The sequence below is a fragment of the Bacillus rossius genome, chromosome 14 (genome assembly GCF_032445375.1).
Source record: "Bacillus rossius redtenbacheri isolate Brsri chromosome 14, Brsri_v3, whole genome shotgun sequence".
NCBI classification, from domain to species: Eukaryota; Metazoa; Arthropoda; class Insecta; order Phasmatodea; family Bacillidae; genus Bacillus; species Bacillus rossius.
The window spans coordinates 19329514-19345606 of record NC_086341.1 but is presented as its reverse complement, the minus strand read 5'-3'; the positions used below and the strand labels follow the sequence as shown (position 1 = coordinate 19345606).

General features: G+C 35.6%; 2 protein-coding genes across 2 annotated transcripts in view; one reads left to right on the top strand and one right to left on the bottom strand.

The window, feature by feature from the left end:
- LOC134538696 (large neutral amino acids transporter small subunit 2) overlaps positions 1 to 16093 on the top strand; it is a 912958-nt gene that overhangs the window by 289496 nt on the left and 607369 nt on the right. The window lies entirely within an intron of this gene.
- LOC134538697 (protein amalgam-like) overlaps positions 1 to 16093 on the bottom strand; it is a 551901-nt gene that overhangs the window by 226219 nt on the left and 309589 nt on the right. Inside the window, exon 2 of the mRNA XM_063380131.1 lies at positions 590 to 697. Within this exon, the coding sequence (XP_063236201.1) occupies positions 590 to 697 (108 nt within the window). The remainder of the gene's footprint in view (positions 1 to 589; positions 698 to 16093) is intronic.

Genomic DNA, 16093 nt, shown 5'->3' with positions numbered 1-16093 from the left:
ATGCTTCAGGTATAGTTCACTCACCCAGAGGAAACACTGAATAGGGTATGCTTCAGGTATAGATCACTCACCCAGAGGAAACACTTAATAGGGCATGCTTCAGGTATAGTTCACTCACCCAGAGGAAACACTTAATAGGGCATGCTTCAAGAATAGTTCACTCACCCAGAGGAAACACTGAATAGGGCATGCTTAAGTTATAGTTCACTCACCCTGAGGAAACACTGAATAGGGCATGCTTCAGGTATAGTTCATTCACCCAGAGGAAACACTGAATAGGGCATGCTTCACGAATAGTTCACTCACCCAGAGGAAACACTGAATAGGGCATGCTTCAGGTATAGTTCACTCACCCAGAGGAAACACTGAATATGGGCATGCTTCAGGCATAGTTCACTCACCCAGAGGAAACACTGATTAGGGCATGCTTCAGGTATAGTTCACTCACCCAGAGGAAACACTGAATAGGGCATGCTTCAGGTATAGTTCACTCACCCAGAGGAAACACTGAATAGGGCATGCTTCAGGTATAGTTCACTCACCCAGAGGAAACACTGAATAGGGCATGCTTCAGGTTTAGTTCACTCACCCAAGTCTTCCACCTCGCAAGGTAGCACCAGCGTGTCTCCAATCACAGCTCTGAACGTCTGGCCTCGAGACAGGAAGTGAGGAGATGGCGTGACCTCCATAGTTACTCCTGTAAAGAAAAAAAAAACAATCATTTTTATAAAACATGTTAATTCTCCTGAACAACCTTCATCTAGCATGTCACGCGCTGTGAACTTCAAACAAATTTTTTTTTTTAATTTCCATTTCAATAAATCATTAAACACATTTTTTTTTTCATTGCATACAAGTCAAACATTAATCAATTATATGTATATTAATTAATATAGTTTACCTGAATATTCATGCATAACTAGTGTTACAGTAATCGATAAACCATAAAATTTTAACATTAATTTTATAAAACTTACAACTTAAAATAATGATTATATGTTCGTGTTAACCAATCTGAATTACTAACAGTTTTCCGTGAGTTTTTTTTTTCCAAAACTGAACTAACTAGTTAAAGCATGCGCAACGCAAGAGTTATTCCGCCGAAGGGCCCGTCAGGAATAACCGAACAGTCCGCGGCACATCAGAACGTTTAAAGCAAAGAAAGACTGCGTGCATTATTCACGCGAATCGCGGTCTCGCGCTGTAGTTCGACGCGGGTAATGCGTTCCCAGACCGCATCATAAATTCCAGAGCTCCGACTCTATCTGTAATGAGAATCTAGGAAGGAGGCATGCGTGTAGAACTAGACACGTCACACGCCAGAAGCAGGGTCTTCTGGGATGGCCACAGTTGAAACTGCCTTGCTGCGCAATCTGAGCCGAACCCTATAAATTTCTTTAAGAATGCTACACCAATTACAAACCACATTTTCCTCTCCGCTAAAATAAGAAAAAAAGTTTATATAGTGACCTTTAAGTGGAATAAATAGTAAACGAAAAACTCCGTTTCGGTTTTGAAACATTTCTAGGTTCCCTACTAGTTTTGTTACTTAAATATGGGATATTTTACATCGTTAAAACATATTATACTACATAACTTTAAGGAAATGGTTGAAGTAAAAATATTTTTTAAAATGACCCCATTACACATTGATTCATAGCTTCATAAAATCATTTAACGCGTGATTTCGACATTTATGCAGAAAATAATAAATATATATAATCCATATAAAATTATTGTTATGTATGCTCATCTTAGCTCTCGGCATATGGCAACTGAATTAGATGAATATAAATGCGACCCAAAGATGGTGAACCCACGTGTAGCAAAATAAACCCGTATGTAGTAACTTTCTTAAACATTAGGGGACATGACAAACGTATTGGTGTGCCAAGTGAAATTTTAATGCAATGAAACTACCCTGGAATATATTTGGTAAACTAAAATAGTCATAGTAAAACGTACTCTCAGCTTTTAAAATACCAAGGAAATCTTGCATTACAATAATAATTATAAAACACATTATTCCTCTAATTCCCTTATTGTCTTGATAGCACAGTGGTAGAGTGCGTACTTGTGATTTTCAAGTTAATTGGTTCGAATCTCGTCACTGAAATTTATTTTACATTTTTTAAACATTGTTACAATATGTCATACAATCATCATGTTGGATCAGCTCAGTAAGATTAAACTTTGTTTGGAGGGATATTTACCGACTGTATTCAGTCGTTTAAGCAAAAAAAAAATACATACTTATAGGCCTACTATGTGTTATAATAAGTGTTTTAAAATTTTTCCGATTAATATTTTAATCATGCCATAGAAGTATAACTTCTAGCGTGTGCGGAAACTTTATAGTATTAACTGATAAGTGAGTTTTAACAAAATTGTCAGTATTTTAATAATAATTGGCTATAGCGTTTTCAAATAAAATCCAAGCGGAATAAGAGCTAAATTATCTTAAATGTGTAATTCGTTCATTCAGCAAATATTTATTCGTAACCAAACAAATATATATTCAGCTTGAATCAATATATGTATATTTATCAATATATGTATCAATATAATGTATACATCTTATTAATGTATGATCTCATAAATTACTTGATTTAAAATGAAAAAAGGAAAATTACAATGCCACTGTTAAAATAACGTCATAATTTTGATGGTTGTAATGATTTCTTAGTCTATCGTTCCAATTAGAATAATGAATAATTGAAATCAGAGCTTCATGTCCAATAAATAATAACATTGCCATTTAAATAAACAGTTATTCAATCTGAACGATAACTGCCATAACTAGTATCTATTGGAAAATAACCATTTCGCTCATCTCTAGCAGCTCTCTGCGTTTAATGGCGGCAAGCAACTTTTACTATTCAGGCAGTGAATAAATTATTTGTTACAAAAGTTTTGCAAGCAGTTTGTTAGCTCATAAATTTTAAGATTAGTTTATATATATATATATATATAATCCGGGTATAAATTCACACAAGCAAGTGCAGACGTGTAAAGTTATTGCTATGCACCGTAAGGAAATGTTTTAATATAAATGCAGATATAATTCTAGGTCTTAGCCTTGCAGACGAGGGTAATAGGTATGAAGAGGGGAGAGAGGTTTAAGAACAGGGATATAATAAGAAACTGTTCACAGTCGGAAGAGTTTTACTTTTTCATGCTGCTGCTCATTTCTCGCAATTGGGAAACATTTTTAATGCTCTTTCCGCTTTAAAAAGACGAAGTTTTACATTCGTTTTAGTTAATTTTTGTGCTAATAAGAAAATAATTTGCTTAATTTTCTTTTCCTACTTTAGCAAATTGGTACACTAGAGGCTTGGAATGTTATCTCTTATCAGAACTGTAGGATTTTATGCTCGGAAAAACTAAAATAAAAAGTTTACACTTTAATAACTCTCTGACGTGGCTTTCTAAAAGTAAAGAAAAGTTAACACTGGTTGGGAATTATTTTCAGCCTACTAAATTCGTTGGGTGAGATTTTTTTTCTAGAGGATTCGGAGGAAGACATTTAACAGGAAAAGTCTCGTAGCTTTACTGCAGTTTTGTTGTAAAACAGTTTATTTAAATACTTTACTTTTTTTTGCAGATGACACTTGCAACCGAATTCAAACTCTCCGTTACATCATTACTTCAAGGGAGGAAAAAAGCTGAAGATGTTTATATGGAAATTTTTTACCTTTGAGAACTTCGTAAGAAAATATTTAAAATTTAAAAAAACTTCTGGAATGATTTTAAGTAATGTAGTAGAATAAACACAAAATATCTAAATACCCATAGTTTTTTCTGCTATAGACTATAATTTTAATTTCAATGATTTCAATTTTGTGTTGAAATCCTGGCGATAGTTGACTTTATTTTAAACAAGAGCAAGCAAACAATAATCCAGGTTAGTAATATCTGTATGGCAGCTATGAAACTTCCAGAATACTAAAAATAATTATTTTTTTAATAAAAATGTTTTTCGATGGTGGTTTCATATTTCGTACAGCTTTCATACATAAATTGTCAACTGTAGCCACCACCAAATATTTTTTTTCCAGGAGCTTCGTAATAATTGAAATATTAACTAGCGCTTCCGTTGTAAAAAAAAATTAAGAAACTAATCTCAAGATAGACTGAATACTTATCTCTTATCAAGGTATAACCGCACTACTTTAAATGTTTAAACATGGACTGTAACATACATGTTTGTACACATTTCTAACCACATTTTAACAAATAATATATTTTAACAAGTTGGGACATCACAAATACTTGCAATTTTTCGACATTTTGAAAGTTTTAAAAACTATTTTTTTTATAGTTAGCTTATATTAACTCTTCATACACCAAAACGTAGTTTTAAGTAGAAAATTATATTCAAGTGTCCGAATAAATTAAAAAATGCTCATACAAATTTTGAAGATGAAGAAAAATACAGTGAAATATCATAACAGTGTATTGGAAAAACCAACTTAAGTTTGTGTTACTTAATAATGAAATAATAATTGTGAGGGTCTAAAAATAAATAATTTTAACTGAAAAATCTTTTAAAGTGAATTACTTTATGATGATATTCCTTAATATGCGCTTGTCTACTTTTTAGCGGTTATTAATTAATTTATACGCCTGTGATAAAAATAACACTGCTGCTTTATTGGAGTACCAGCAATCGCAGAAAACGAAGCAGTCTTCTCTCTGTGCAAAATAAATAATGCAAAGGTTTATTTTAAGCGAATATTTCCATACGAAATTCTCATCTTTCTACTTTTGCTATAAGCTCGATTATAATTCCACAATCAGGAAAAGTTAAAGAGAGAGAGAGAGAAAGAGAGAGAGAGAGAAAGAGAGAGAGATAAAAACCGGAAAGTTTTGGGGCCGAGAGATGATAAGAGCAAATATTTTAAAAAAATAACTGCATGTGGGTGTTATTTAGGAGGATAAAAAATCCTCTAATAGAAGAACCAATTAACAATCCGAACAGTTGTAAGACTTTATTAGAATACTCATTACCAGAGAGAGCTCATTCTTGCGTGAGAAACTGAGTTTTTTTTCCAAATGATTCCTGTAATTTTAACAAAAACTAAATAACACATTTCTGACTAAACAGTTACATCTTGTGAAAAAATTAATACTCTCTCCCGTTTCTAAACTTTACCAAAAGTGGTGTTTACCTTTTCACAACACAGTCAAGCAGGCTAACCATCTAAAGTTAAAAGAGCTTTAAAAAACTTGGTGGCTCAGTCGAGCAACCCCAGTAATAATAATAGCGAGCATTGTTTTTCTATTAATTTATTGCTGATTTTAAGCTAGCAAAACGACTCTAACGTATTTCTTAAAGAAGCTGTGATGACTTAGCTACTATTAACAAGCACCAGGTTGGTGGATAATGCTTCGAAGGTCATCTTAATCCTCAAGGCTTCCATGGAGGTTATTCATATATAACTTCGCTATTTTTTAAGCAACGAAACTAAACAAAATTTTTAAAAAAAAAACTTGGGATACAGCCTACAGGCACAGGTAGGTATCGAATCTCCTATTATTTTTTAATCATTCTGGAAACTTCTGGGGAACGTTTAGAAAACTGAACACACAATTTTTTTCGTATGATCTCCAATATTCCAAACAATATCTAATTCACAATTGTCAAATTTTGTATCGTAATTTAAATTTTAAAAAAATATCATTGATCCATACTTCGTTCTTAGATTCAAATAAAGGCATGGACAGTAACGCCTGGATGCACGTGTTTGAAATATTTTTGTACTCTAAATAATATTCTAACCCTCTTACCTGTGAAGTTTTACTTGTGACGCGCGAGGCAGCCACGCACATTTTTTAATTTATTAATTAATTTGTTTATTTTTACCGGTACATGCCTCTCTTTGCTCTGTTCGATGACACGCGAGAAGAACAGCTGGGACTGTCCGGACGTCCTATGTGTGTGTGTGGTTCGATGATGATGGCGAAGGGCCCCCCTTCGGCGACTGGTCGAACGGCTCTCGGGACGAATCGATGAATCGATGATGATGATAAAAAAAAATAAACCACGTCACACACCACAGGAAGTATGGTGCCGCGAGCTAATAACAACGTCCTGCTCTTTCCCTCCTCCTCCACCAACCAATTTTCATTCTTGTTGCGTGTGTTATGCCCTCGCGGCTATGCGGTCCGTTTCGGGAGGATCGTGACGACATGCTTCGTGTTTCCCATGCCCTGGGCGTGTGTGTGTGGGGGGGTGAGTATAGGGGAAGCGAGTGTTTGTTCCCTATGAAGGGGTTTAGGTGGTGACACAAATCCGATATTGTCGTGGACTAGCTGTTTGTTCCCCAACATTCGCCCCTAGATTCCTCTGAAATCGGTCCACGTCAGTTACATACACACACACACACACACACACACACCTATTGTGTGTGTGTGTGTGTGTGTGAATTTAACTGAAATGTCCGTGTAAATTTTACAGATATTTGTACAAATTTTGTACTTTATCACAACCACTACAAAATAGTGTTCACAGTAATACTGGGCTCAGATTATTAATACTGGGTTCGGATTCTTAATACTGGGTTCGGATTCTTACCCGGGCAATTATGCTTTGTGTTGTTGCCGTACATCCAATACATAGTTTAAAAAAAAATTTTTAACTGTTCCCTGAATGGCTTTCCGTTATTAACTGCGCAAGTTAGTAAGCATGATGAAACGGAATGGAGTAAAATTTTTGAAAATCCGATTACATTTTTTTGTGGTTTAAAAACATTTACTCTAGAATGAAACATGAAGAATAATATAATATTAAGGACCAATTTCGTAACAAATACCCAGTATTATTTCGAAAAATATATTTCATACATGCAAAAACAACCACAACCATAATCTGTACAAAGTTACACAATCTTTCTTATAGTACATCAACAAATTTAATGGTAATTGGTTTCCAAAAGGATATTTTGTAAATGTACAGAAACATTTTTTTTTGTGTACGAAGATGACAAATGTTTATAGCTGTCTAACACGCAGAGTTGGCGGTTTATATTTTCTTCTCATTACCAACATTTCAGGGCTTTCTCTGTGAATATATTTCTATTACCTCTCTTGTATTTTATTTTATTTTATTTTCATTCTCAAATTTTCTCAAAATATTTTCACAAAATATTATTTCATAGCGGTAAAAATTCACGCAAGAGAACCCTTCAGAACAGTTTACAGCTCTAAAATAACGTTTAGCAAATATCTGGTTAAGGAAATCGTGATACAAAAACAAATTCAAATAAGGTATAAGAAGAGATTTTCTGGAAGAGCTCTCAATTAATAGTAATAATTAAACCAACTCGGTGTGTGAGGTCAAAACCTAAGGGGATTTCTAGTTTATTCTTTGTATTTTTTTTTTTTACTTTTTGTACTTTTTGTAATAACATTTATTATTATATTTGTAATATAGGTAAAACACCGCAAGTAACATAAACAGATTGTGGCACGAACGCACAAACTTGCTTTTGTAAGAGTTTAATTTCCTGAAAACTTAGTTATTTTGTAAGTGATTTTAAAAAATTAAATAAATAACAAAAACATAAAAACCCAGTAAAATACGCAAGCACAATTACAGACATTCACACAAAAAAAAATCTTTGCTTTAACAAAACATCACATAGCAAACCAGTTGCCAAGAAATGGTTTGTAATACAACAAGAATGATATTGTTACTTGGTAAAACACATGGCTATGGTAATATATATGTTAAATTTTTGCCAGATAATACTGTGTATTTCTTACTAAAGTTGGCAAATAATTTTATTTTTTTATTGATGTTTCATTCAAGCAACATTTTCAACCCATATAAAATAATTTAATATTACATTCTCTGAATTAATTTTGTTTTGTTATGATTATTGTGTAAATACTTAAAAGCTTTTCAGGGAATGGTTTCCAGTTAATACTGTAAAGTTATTCAGGGAACGGTTTGTATATAACTTTAATTACAGGAGGTACTGGAGTAAAAACAAAGCATGCATACCCGGGCAAGAATCCGAAATCAGTATTATTGCGAACACTTTTTTGTAGTGATACAGTTGTCTTCATGTAAAGGTACAAATTAACTTATATCTGTAGAGTAACATGAATGTCTCTGTACCTTTTACAAATAAAATTACAGTGCAGGTTTCCGACAATCCTTTCACCGACTAAAATACATTTAAAAAAAAACATTTTATAAGTAGAAACCGGAAAAATTAGCGAATTCATTTCGCGATAGGCTAAAATACAAATAGTTATAGTTCAGTGTTGCCTCTGCTATTGGCTCTCAACTCACATGGAATACTCTGGGCCAATGAGAAACACCCAACCAAAGCTTTATCGAATCACAGGCGTTTTTGGGACGTCTCACAAGACAGCAGCCAATGAGTGGGTGGCATTTGACCAAGTGTACGTAGAACTATGGAGTTCATCCTACACAGGTCATTGAACCCGCAAATTTTTCCGGTCCCTATTCATAAGGCTTCAGGAGAAACTTTTGCTTCAACAAGGGCCGTAGCAGAATTCCCATTAACGAGCCCTGAACACAGTTTCCACCATAACCCGATCTCGGAAACACTCCAAATCGAAAAGAATATACTTTGAAATGTTTAAATTTGTGGTTATTAAACACCCCCCCCCCATTTTTTTTTAACTACCGAGGGAAGATCGTCAAACCCTGAACACATTTTCCACCATAACCGGAACTCGGAATTACTCTTGATCCAAAAGAATATATTTGTTTAATTTTTCGAAAATTAAGGTTTTTTCTCTCTCTCCCTCTCTCTCTCTCCCCCCCCCCCCCCCGGTTCCACATTTTCCACCATGACCTCTGACCTTTGGATCAGAAACAATACAATTTGAAAAAGTATTGATTTTTAAATGTTTTAACACTTTGGGTTTTTAGCCCTTTCCCTCCCTTAGGGGCACAGTTAACCCCGGAGAAAATTCACACGAGTAAAAATAAATATTTGGTCCAAATTTTTACAAATTATTTTAATCTGTTATTTAAAATTTATAAAATATTCTGTCTTTTCTAGTATGTACTGTTTAATCATACATGTTTAAGCGTTGATGTAGTCATTGCAAATATGGTTTTCACTCTTTCAATATATTTCCGTGAATTGTTGAACGAAAAGTGAATTTTACAAAACTATCTGTGCTTTAGTAATTGAAAGCAAAGAAAATTCAGAAGTAGAGAGATTGATTAATCTTGTCTTCGGTGGTGTTTATTTCTTCAATTCTGACATTCACTGAGAATAACAAAGCTATTAATTAGGATTTCGTTTTCAACCATAAAAAGAAATTTTGTGGGGTTAACCACTTTAAAGATATTTCGTATCATTGAATTAATTATTTTAACTTCCATGGATTTGTATCATTGTAAAGGCAATTTTAGTTATTTTTTTCTGTAAAATACAGTAAAAAATAAATTTCTTTTAGTACCCAATTTTGTGTTTATTTGTACTGTAGATAAAAGAGAACTATTTTTTTAAGTCTAAAATATTATTTTGTTGACTGAACACACAATAATTTCACTTATAGAAATTTTTAACTGTTAAAATGTAGCGTTTTTTCATATTCACACCAGAGAATTATTTTTGTGATTTTTTGTAATTATCACATTAACAACTTTCAGTCATTTTTTTCTTCAGTTTACCTCGTGGTACAGCATGTTCTGATTCGTACATCACAAAATCTAGGGATTTCTTTTTTATTATTTATCAAGTAGAAACTATAAAAAAAAAATTTTTTTTAATTCAGTTCCTCAAAACTAATATACAAAACTAATTAAATAACCACGATTACGTTATTATTAAAATTATTTAAAACCATAAGCAAAAAAAAAAAACGTGAAATAATACAAGAAAACTTCTTTAACTTGAAAACTAATTTAAGTGGAACATGTGATCCAACCACCATCTGGTTATCATTCCTTTGACAATTTTTAGTTTTCCTCAGAAAAGTGTTAGACCCAAACAACTAACTTACTCCTAAGGGCATCAATTATTCATAGAATTCCCTATAATGTTCTGCCTGAAGTCAGGTCTAGTCATAACCTGACCTTCCTTCTTTTTGATTTTTCACTCTTCTCTGTGACTTTAATCTTGTTCACCAACTTGAACCATTGTATTCCTCTACCATTTCATTCCACCCAGCATGCCTTCCATAGGTCTTATCAATAAACAAGTCTCTTCTTATAAAAAGTATTATTTAGCTCACCATTTTTCTCAATTCTTTCTGATATATATTTTAGTGTATTTTTTTCTCTAATGACCTCCATATTTCTTTTGTTCCGCATTTCCAAAGCTTCTGTCGATCTTATTCCATCAACTTTCCTTGTTTCTTAAGACATTCGATTCATATGATTCCCTCTTAATTTCATCAAGCGCGAAATATCGTACATTTCAAAGACAAGAGTCAGCATTTCCCGAGACATAAACGCAGGAACAAAAATTGTTTGATGCTAACAGCAAGATGCCACGAGAATACATAAGTTATATATATATTTTTTATTTCCTTGGTTGAGTAATTTGGCGCGACAGGCGTGTTGTTTGTGTTGGCCGTATCGCCCCACCAACAAGACAGGAAGTTCCGTCTGGGGAGGTGGAGTTCTTCCGCAAGTTTTCGTCCTTCGAGTTCCCCCCCCCCTCCCCACAAAACTGTTCATCCTTTTTGTGTCACGAGAAAAGGACAAAATGGTTTTGGGCGGGGGGGTTAGGGAAGACTGTTCCGAACTCATGTTTTGTCCCGTTTACTTTCCAAACGTGAAGCGGGTGTGCAAGCGTTGGAGGGTTGGTATTATGAAGAAGGGGTTTTGGGAATTGTGTTTTTGGTGAGGGGGGGGGGAAGTTGGTTTGGAAGGGAGAATTCCGCTGTGGGGACAAGCCGGCTGGAAGACTCCAGCTGATTTCCCAAGCCCGTAAAAAAAGGAGTTTGGGGGGGTGGAGGTGGATAGGGAAGGGTAGGAGGCCGGGCCAAGAAAAGACCCAATCTAATTGCTTACGACGGAAAGTGAGTGCTTCGTGCGATGAAGGTGGAAACAGGAACGATTCGTCGGGGAGAAAGGTTTCGGGGGTGTAGTGTGGATGGGGTTGGGGTAGTGGTGGGGGGGGGGGGAGGGAAGAGTTTTAGGTGGTGGGGGGTGGAGGACGAAAAGTCGAAGAAAGGGGACGGCTTGATGAAGTCGCTATCGTTCGCCGGAGCAGAAATAACTTGGAAACGACGCGGCAAAGCCATATTTAGCGTCGCCCCGCTGTCGCAAACCCACCTCCCCCCACTATACTCTCACCATCACAGACCCATCGTGTTTCGGAGAAGTTTGCCTTCCCCGCCTTGCCGGATCATCCGGAAGACCCATTAATTCTCGGCGCAAAGTCTTAACTCCGGGCCCTGTCCGTTTCCGTCATTTCCTCTCAAAAGACCCATTAACGTTCCTCTCCGAGATGGAAAGCTTATATTAATCGTCGCGTTTCGAGAGAAATGCACGTTCGCTGAGATATATTTGGCATCAGTGATGCAGGAGCAAGAATGACAGGAGAGATCCCAAGACCGACCTGCCGAAACTCAGACTGAAATATTTTTCGCATAATTTATGTCGTGATATAACAACGTGATACGCCATGGCTGCTAACTTGAGCAGCCGTGTCTTTAGGAACAGAAAAATGTTACTCCCTTTCAATTATTTGCATTATATTTGCCGCGATTTTCCTTACTGTCTGGACAAGCTAGAATGTTAAAAAAAAAATTTAAATTTGTAAAAAAATTAAGATAATTATTAATTACGTATTTAAGGATGACACAATTCTAGCATTAATACAGCTAACCTAAACGTGTTAATTTAACACCGAGAATCATACTTAGTTTTAAAAAAAGCTATGTGACTATATTCATTCTGGACTCTTAATATATGTACAGTATTTACGTGTTTTAATTTTAACTGTGTAAAATGCGCATTATTGTTATAAACTATGTGTTTAATATCCTGTAGAAAATCACAATGTTGCTGGTTTTAACATTTGGTTACTGCTTACATGTTTACGTATCACAGGGTTGTTCCGTTACCCCCTCAGCTTATTTTTATTAGTTTTACATATTATTTTATTTAAATAAAATAAAAATAACTAATGAATTATCCACGGTTTTCAATTGTAACTCGAGAACTTGTTTTATAGCTTAAAAAATGTTTCTTACGTAGTCAAAAAAATTAAAAATTATATTCATAAAGAATAAAAAATTTCAAATAATGAATTGGAACTTTAAAAGCATAAATTATTTGAGGTCCTTAATCATTGAACATGTATTTATAACATTTCGTTTTTAAGTGAATATAGCTGATTTAGCATTTTTGTGGTTCTCGGAAAAGTTTTGACAAAAATTATTAAGGCCAGAGCTGTATTTTTCATAAATGGGCTCAATTTTTTGATAGCCTGCATAAGTATTTTTCTTTAGTAGTGACTTCCAGATACTCTGTTAAAAATATTGGTATTATCTTACACTAAATGTATTTTAGTGTAGTTTTACACCTATAACTGTTAATGTATTTTTTCTTAAAAAACAAGGGTAAAAATTTACTATCACAGTAGTATAGGAATGGCGGAACTAGATCTGGCGCTGGCGCGTGGAGCCGGAGCCGGTGTCCGCCATCTTGGATTGTGACGTCACGGCGGCCATCTTGGATGGTTGTGACCTTGACCTTTGACCTTGACCTTGACCCCGGCGGCCATTTTGGATCCGCCATCTTGGATCCGCCATTTTGGATGACGTCATTGTGTTCTCGAAAATTCCGGCGATGTGTTTTCCGCCATTTTGGATGACGTCACCGTGGCAATTTCCGTTACGGCCGCCATCTTTAACTTTTTTTATTTATTATCCGATTTTAATGAAAAAAAATTTAAAATTTATTAAAAAATTCATTTAATAAAATTTTAATAAAAATATTTAAAAATCATACATTAACGACACGGAGCTCGGAGTCCGCGGTTCGAACCCGACGAGTGCAAAAAAAAAATTAAAAATGGCGACAGGTCCTTCCCCCTAGGTGGCTGCTGGCAGACTGACCCCCACCACTTTTACCAATGCACATATACCATCAGGTAGTATGACGTCATGTCCGCCATCTTGTCTTCGATGCTGGAAGCCATCATCATTGTATCGTCGGCTAGAGTGCGCTGACCCCATGCTAGTTTAATTCTTACCTGCTAGAGTGCAGTAATCATTTATTATTGCTGTGTCACCCGCCATCTTGTCATTTGGCCGCCATCTTGAAAATCCATAATTATTTAGCTAGAAATTCGGGAAAAAATTCCAAAATTCATTAAATAAATTTGCAATCAATATACTGATTGGCACGGTCAGTTCCTATCCTTGGTTCGATACTCGATCGAGGCAATATATTTTTTATTTCATGTAAAAAATAATAATTTCAATAAATCATGTTCAAAATTCTTAAAGAGACTTTAAATCCTCTACTACCATCATCCTATCAGACATCATGTCCGCCATCTTGGAAAATTCATAATTGACTTATTAATTCGGAAAAAGTTCAAAATTCATTAAATAAATTTGCAACCAATAAAATGATTAGTTAGATCGACTAAGGTCCTTGGTACGATTCGGAATGAAGATAAAAAAAATAATCATAATATAATAGTGGCAGGTCCGAGAAATAAAACAACACAAGTTCTTTCACAAAATAAACTTTATTACATAATTTCTACTTTACTACACGAACACTTGCGAAAGCCAGCAATCTTATAATCATTTAGGTCCGCAGCGGCATGAAATGACTAATTCTTAGCTCCAATCGGCTTATACTAGAAAGAGTCCAGCCATAACCTTTACAGACATAGTCCTCCTCTTCCTGACAGAGTTTCTGGATACCGTTTTTAACAGTATGCTTCACATCGTTAGAACTGTAAATTACTGCAGCTGATGTCTTGAATGCACAATTCTTCACTTCGTCTTCGAATGGATACGGCTTTCCATATATACAGTCCAACCACAAGTTGTATTTTAATGGACCGTTTGTTGCTACATCATCAGTAAGCTGATTGATTATGTTCTCTTTGATATCATCAAGAAAATTACAAATGTCTTTCGACTCACCTATCATATTAAGATAATAGTAGTCTTTCAATGTTCCACGAAATGCAGACTGCGCCAAGTAGAACCCATTATCATTCACTTGTAATGCGCCGAACACAGTCTTAGGTTTATTTTCATGTTCAGACGTCATACCAATCGGTTGCTGCACATCGGTTTTCTTGCTTGTTCTCTTACGAGTCTCCAATCTAAAGCGAGGAGTCGAAGTTTATACAGGTAGTTCTTCAGTAGACACACAGACTTTACCGTTGCATTTTTTCACATGTCGTCGCAAACTGTCAATACGTGTAAACCATTCATGACACCCATCACAGCGAAACTTTATACGAGATGGATTCTTCTTGCATTTACTCCGCTCATGTCTTCGTGCATCATGAGAAAATGCGAACGACATATCACAGTAGCTGCAAGGATACCGTGGTGATGAAAACGATCCTTTCAGACCCGAACCAGATGATGTTGTTGCAGCAGTTACACCATCTCCAGGCATACTCTTATGAACATCAATACATCGTTGTTGCACCGAAACCTTTACTTTCTGTCGCACAGCAGGACCTTTGCATGTCTTCATGTGCGTTTTCATATTATCTTGTCTTGCAAATTGCTTGTGACATTTCTCACAAACAAACATTTTACGATAAGGGTTCTTAGCACATTCTCTCCTCTCGTGTCGTCGAGTATTGCTGCTGTTTGTGAAAATCTTGTCACAGTAACAGCACCGATGGTCGTTAGTCGTTGTTGAATCACCAGTCATTGAAGTTTCCATCGAGGGCGAAACGAAGTTCGACGAGTTTTCCTGCGTAGTCAGCACCACCGGCTTTAAAGTCTCTCCTGCTGACGGTATCGCGACTGTTGAAATCTCCTCTTTTGATGACGTTGTCTTTGCCGACGGGATCTGCACCTTCTGCACCGTAGCTGACGTCAGGGTTCCCGTAGACGATGGTGCGTCATCCATCAAGCTCAGCGTTTTAGATGGTAAAGATGCCATCGAAGTCTCAAGAACAAGCAATTACACGACGTATGCACCTGATGAATCAAACTAGGTGATCCTACACCGACGACGTCAGTAACAAACTGAGCGACCTGCTGTCCAGGACTCGCTTATATACACGCACCGGTTGGAATAATACTCTAGTCAAATCAAGAACCAATTACTATAATACTCGAGTCAAAACACCATTGAAAGAAGAAGCGTACCAAAATAAGGTAACGCATTTGGAAACAAATTCATCAAATGAAATGAACACGCAATGTACACACAGTACACGCAGGAAAACGAAAAGTACACACAGGAAAACGAAATGTACACACAGGAAACGGAACGTACACACAGGAAAACGAAATGTACAAACAGGAAAACGAAATGTACAAACAGGAAAACGAAATGTACACACAGGAAAACGAAATGTACACACAGGAAAACGAAATGTACAAACAGGAAAACGAAATGTACAAATAGGAAAACGAAATGTACAAACAGGAAAACGAAATGTACAAACAGGAAAACGAAATGTACAAACAGGAAAACGAAATGTACAAACAGGAAAACGAAATGTACACACAGGAAATCGGAACGTACACACAGTACACACAGGAAACGGAACGATCACACATACAGTAGCGGAAACACAGACTTAGTTGGAAATCAGGATACAAGAAATAAATCATACTTTTTTAAAATATAAATAATTCATTTTATTTTTCATTAGTACACACATGACAGTTAATCAAATGATTATTGTAAGTAGCCAGCGTTCCGAAGCTCTTTAAGTATGGTCGATACTTCCACGATATGCGAGTAGTTTCCTCTACGAACAGATGCCACCATCAGTCTTAGCCGGTCAACCAATATGTTTGGATCTTTCCATGATGTGGAATCAATCTCTTCTGCCACCATCTTCCTTGCATGTTTATTATAAATAGTATGATCTCTGCTGTCCTCCGTTTTAACACCAACCTCAGGGTTACTTTCATCATCGAGCCA